The 5,613-nt window shown below is 45.7% G+C and overlaps 1 protein-coding gene across 1 annotated transcript in view; it reads right to left on the bottom strand.

Moving 5' to 3' along the window:
* Positions 1-5,613, bottom strand: part of LOC126486529 (peptidoglycan recognition protein 3-like) — a 13,894-nt gene that overhangs the window by 4,689 nt on the left and 3,592 nt on the right. Inside the window, exons 3-5 of the mRNA XM_050118797.1 lie at positions 4,219-4,420; positions 1,862-1,980; positions 857-1,009 (exon numbers count right to left, since the gene is read on the bottom strand). Of these exons, the coding sequence (XP_049974754.1) occupies positions 857-1,009; positions 1,862-1,980; positions 4,219-4,420 (474 nt within the window). The remainder of the gene's footprint in view (positions 1-856; positions 1,010-1,861; positions 1,981-4,218; positions 4,421-5,613) is intronic.

Here is a 5,613-nt window from a genome sequence, read left to right as displayed (position 1 = left end):
GGGTATGTGGGGTTGGGGGTTGAGTGTTTGGGGTGTGTATATGTGGGTGAGTGTGGAGGGTGAGTGTAGGGGGTGTGGGAGTGTGGGGGGAGTAGGAGGGGAGTGTGTGGGGTGTGTATATGTGGGTGAGTGTGGGGGTGTGGGCATGTGTATGTGGGTGTGGGGGTGTATGGGTGTGGGTGTGTGATTGTGTAGGTGAATGTGTGTGGGTGAGTATGGGGATGGTGGGGGTATGTGGGTGAGTGTGTGTGGGTGTGTGTATGTGGGTGGGTGGGTGTGGGTGGGTGGGGATGAGTGGGTGTGGGTGTGGGGGTGTGTATTCTCACAATATGTGACTACATCTACTCCATTCCACACCCTACTTCCTTCGCCCTCTCCCTTCCACGCTTTCTAACACACTTCATTTGTTGCTTGTTCATGCTCTTACTTTCCTCACTGAAGCACGGGTTCCTTCATGGAGAGAGTTTTGTCTGACTCTTTTCACAGATGTACAATAAATCTGAAGGCTTCATGCTTCTTGTAGACTCAGAAGAAACATGAGTACACATATATTTGTGGCAAGAATGGGTCTGTGACAACACCGTATTGTCTGGAAGGATGGAGAGGCCAAGGAAAACATGGTCCTTAACTTCTCTGACTACTAGGGATATCGTTCAGTAGTGGAGTTCTTGCCTAGCATGTCCAAACCCTGATTAAATCCTCAATGACAAAAAAGTACTAATAACTTCCCTGGTTTCATAGCTGTGACACATGAAATGTTCTTGGCCCAAGAAACCTTTGGGAGCCTATCAGGAAAACGCTCCCAAATGCAGTCGGGGGCAGTGTAGATACATGTGGACTGGGCTGAAGGCTTTACCTTTCTTAGGCATCTCTGAATGTTGAGGAATCAAGCAGGTCTCTTCTTTTAAGAGCAGCGGCTGGATGTACTGGGGAGACAGGTAGCCATTCTGGACGGCATGGTTTATCAGGTCCTCTGCAGCTGATAAAGCTGCAGGAGTGGGGCTGTTGCCTTCGTGAGAGTAACATGAAAGAAAATCTGTCAGTAGGAACTCCAACCCGGACAGCAGCGACAAGGAGGGCCGAGAAGACAGGAAGAGAAAAGATAGACAGAAAGCCTGAGAGAGAAAAACTACTTGGTCAGAACTCCAGGCAACCAAAATTAGGAACCTCTTTTAAGGGCCAAACTGAGACTATTTATTCTGCCTTTAAATAAAGGTTAAAAATCAGCAGAAAGATACGTGGGGAGAGACTTGCTTGACCAAGTCAGAAGGACCCTAACCTGTGGGAAAGGGTGATGGTAATTACTGAGTAACTGCAGAATCAGGCATGCCTTAAACTCTTTTCTATCCGTTAACCTATATAATTCTTGCTGAACATCCCTATAACACTTGCTATTAAGATCCCCAATAAGGAAGAGCTTGTGGCGGCCACCTCTCACTGACATTAGCCTTTGATACCACTCCTGCACTCTGCCCTGCTCCGGTTGGAAGTGGATGGTCAAAAACTCCCCTGACTCCAACTTTGCCTGCTAACCTCTTTTTTGTCTCTATCAACAAAGATACTGAAAGAAGAAATAATCCATGCTGTCTGCCTCTGGCAACTAAAATATCAATGGTAGGATGATCCAGATTCCATTGACCATGACTGTGAACTCAATGTCCGTGGAACTGCAACAATATATTAACAAGAATAGACCAGAAGAGGACAAGCTGCATCCCACAGAGCACCACTGCAGGAAGGATTTCCAGAGACAGGGGTATCAGAGATGGTACCTACAAGGCAGGCTAAAAGATGTGACTGTGGAGGCAAGAGGTGAATTAAGGGTGCAGGCACCTTCTGAGTCTGGATGGATGACCATTACCTATTTTACTGCCGAAGAAGGCAATGCCCAGGGAGACATTACTGTAGCCTGGAGAATGTAAGCCTTGGACATGCCAACCGACACCTTCATACACATTGCCATCGTCCCCAACCAGGAAGCTGCCAAGCAAAAAAAAAAAAAAAATGCAGATTTAGTGGTAAACTTCTGTATCGAGGAAATTTACTTTCCTAAAGTGGTCCTAGAGGCTCATAAAAAAGTGAAGTTTTGATAATATAATAATGAAAAACAAAAGAGACAGTTTTAGACAGCCTAAAGAAATAGGAATGTATTTCAATTTTGGTTTTGTCTTCCATTACAGGTGTTTTCCAGACTCACTTAAAAATAAGGAAAGGAAGGAAGGAAGGAAGGAAGGAAGGAAGGAAGGAAGGAAGGAAGGAAGGAAGGAAGGAAGGAAGGAAGGAAGTGCTACCACCGCCTTTAATCCCAGCACTTGGGAGGCAGAGGCAGGCGGATCTCTGTGAGTTCGAAGCCAGCCTGGTCTACAGAGCTAGTTCCAGGACAGCTGGGGCTGTCACACAGAGAAACCCGACCTCCAAAAAAACCTCACTTTGTTCAAAGTGAAATTTGAATGTGTGACTCTCCAGGACCTGAAGACAATGATCTTTTCCTGCTGGTTAATTCATTTTGTTGCAGTTGTTATTTGGGAGTGGACAGCCTTTGAAACATGATCTCTCCCTGTTACCTAGGCTAGCCTGGAACTTACTGCATAGCCTCAGCTGGCCTTGAGGTCTCTGAAGTCCTCCTGCTTCAGCCTCCTAAGAGCTGCAGTTACAGGCGGGCACAACGACATCCAGCTTAGTATAACATGTTCTTGTTTTTAACTATAGGACCAAGCACTCGAGCCTTCTTTAAGGCTCGAGTTTAATTTAAAACAATTAGCTACAACTCAAGAATTTCCTTAAGCCCACTCCTCACAGACCCTGTAGACTCTTAATCACAGAAATATATTTTGTTTTGTTTTATTAAGTTTGTTTTAAAATCATGTCTATGTTTTTTATTCTACCCCTTCTTTTATTTCTGCCCATTCTGCTGTTCTCTGCTTTCCAATCCACCTTGAAAATGGTGTTTCGTAACTCTTGCTAGATTCAGCAGTTTACTAGACTGTGAATTCCAACACAAACTGAACGCAGCAAGAACACTTTCCAGGGTCAAGTGAAACCCTGCTCACCTGAAGGCTCTGTCACCTGACACAGAGAATCAGGTACCCACCACTTCACTGCTCTTCGGTGTTTCCAGCAGGTTCCTCTGTCACTCCCTACATCTGCAGTAACCACACTATCAAAAGGAGGTGTGCATTGTCACTGCAGAAACCTGCTTGTTTAGAGACAGAGCCATTGAAACCACCAAGAAACACCATGACTAGAATAAACAACACTTCAGGAACAACAATGTGGTGATGAGGGACAGGGACAGGCAGATAAACTGTGTCTAACAAAGTCAACACAGCTTCCTCCGAGGACTGAGCAGAGGTCCCCAGCATACAGATACAGGCTGTACGGCCTGTCTCCAGCTGTTCTTGCATACTGAGGCTTCAGTCTGAAAGTGTGTGGAAGCACAGACCATCCTTTTCAAAGCGGAGTCTTTACAACTTCTTTCTACTTTTTTTTTTTTTTTTTTTTTAGTTTTTCGAGACAGGGTCTACTTGTTTTTTAACCCCCATCCCTGCTCTTTCTCTTTCTTGAGGCTAATGAGAAAAACTTGGGGGCCTTGCATAGAGCCCTCAGAGTAGATAGCCTTCATGCCTTGTGCTCATTTGAACATGGGCTCTCCTCACCATTCCCTGTCCCCTGTCCACCCATCCCCTTGTGATACCCAGGGTACTAAATGGAAAAACATTTCATAGGTATGAGCACTGACTGGAAGAGAAGGGGCCTGGTCCATATTAACATGCAGTCTCAACACAATTCTGAACCCATGCCCCTTGATGTGCTGCTTTAAAGAAATTCTTTGATGTCCATAGACTATGGTATTCTCATTTAGGTAATAAAGGTAGCAATAGGGGAAAGACAGATTCTCTTCCCCTTCTGCTCCTAACTGGTTGATAGCAATGAAGCCTTTTGTGAGCCATCATGCTAGGGGCTCCAGGGGTGGCTGCGGTGGTTTTGTAACCGTCTGTGTGTTCTTTCAGGATCACCCAGCACAAAAGCACCCACAGGGCTGTTCCTCCTAATGACTTCTGGATTTTGTTTGAGTTCTTTTTTTCTAACACTTTTCAGTCATCAAAAACACAACACAAATGAAGCCCAGGAGATGGGAGATACAGAATAAGGAAAACCAGGAGAATTCTATGAGGGATAGCCTTGAGTGTGGGTTTGGAGACCCTGGCGGCCTCTTACTTGAAGGCCACATCACACCAGCCTTTGTTATAGACGGAATGGGACTGTAAGACTCGCACCATCCGGCTGCAGCTGGCCCTATCTCGGCACTCCATCCTGCTGAGCTGCTCTGTGATGAGGTAGGCCACGGGCAGGCTCAGTGGTACGCTGCAGGTGAGGGAGCTCCTCCCCCACTCCTTCCGGGAAACTATGGTAGGACTGCCTGTAAGAGAAATCACAGGTGAGCCTGCAGCAGACCATGCCCAAGCACTAGCTCCCCCACTGGGACATCTGGAAGCCCTGGGGGGCTTCATCAGCCACCGCTGCCCATTCTCAGCTCTATAGATCAGCTTGGGCTCAGTACTCACCTGGACCTGTACTCAGCCTTGTGAAGTTGCTCGGTTAGTGGGAGTAACTGCTGATTTTGAGAACCTATTTGTAGCTTCAGGGGTGTAGCGTGAGCAATAAGGGGTCCAAGAACCCACGAATGAGGCAATAGAAAATGATCTTTATTAAATTCTGTCTTTGAGGACAATTACAATGATCCATATATTTCTGTTCGGGAACCGGTATATACTTCATAAGTCTATTAAGTTTACTCAAGATAATGACAGCCATCTTTGTATGGTGGCTCTATGATGTTACCCATGGGTCTGCTGGTAGGTATGCAGGTGACCCATAGAAAGCAACGTTCTGATTAGGGACCAGGGAAGGCTTCAGTGACCCTGGGGCTGGGTTGAGTAAGGCAGTTGTAATGAAAGCCTCACCTTAGTGTCCTCATGCACACCATAGAAAGACCAACTATGCACTCTTTGCACAGTTTCTTCAACACTAACTCTGTATGTAACCCAGTAACACGTCTACCTAAGGGTAGAAGGCAGAGCTAGCTAAATTGTGTCAGACAACATGAAAATTAGTCCGGCATTTAAGAAGTACCAAACTCAAGTCCATGTAATTCAACAGAATTCACATATATTTACCTGAGGCCTAATCACTTTATAAAATGATAAAACATATTGCAGTGCCATAAAGGCAACCCTGCACCGACATAACTGGTATTTATTTACAAACAAACTCTGGACGGGGTTAACTTGATGTTGGTGATGGAGAAATGGTACCGCGGTTAGAGCTACAAATTACCTCACGGTCATGATCTGAACCAAGTGCTAAACCTTTACAGTCAGCTTGAATAGACTTGGAATCATTGACGAGACCAGTTTCTAGGCATGTCCGCAGGGGATTGTCCAGATTAGGTTAGTTGACTGGGAAGCTCAGCCCTTATTGAAAGCAACACATTCCATGAGCTGGGGTAGCAGCCGAATGAGAGGAAGCTGAGCGCCGGCATTCACTGCTCTCTGCTTCACAGCTGTGGAATGCAGTTGTTTCGTTTTGTTTTGTTTTTATTATTTATTTATT

The sequence above is a fragment of the Alexandromys fortis genome, unplaced genomic scaffold, assembly GCF_014885135.2.
Source record: "Alexandromys fortis isolate MF-2015 unplaced genomic scaffold, M_Fortis_MF-2015_v1.1 scaffold_152, whole genome shotgun sequence".
Taxonomy (NCBI): Eukaryota; Metazoa; Chordata; class Mammalia; order Rodentia; family Cricetidae; genus Alexandromys; species Alexandromys fortis.
Note: the sequence above shows the minus strand (reverse complement) of the source record. Positions and strands in the feature narration are given on the sequence as shown.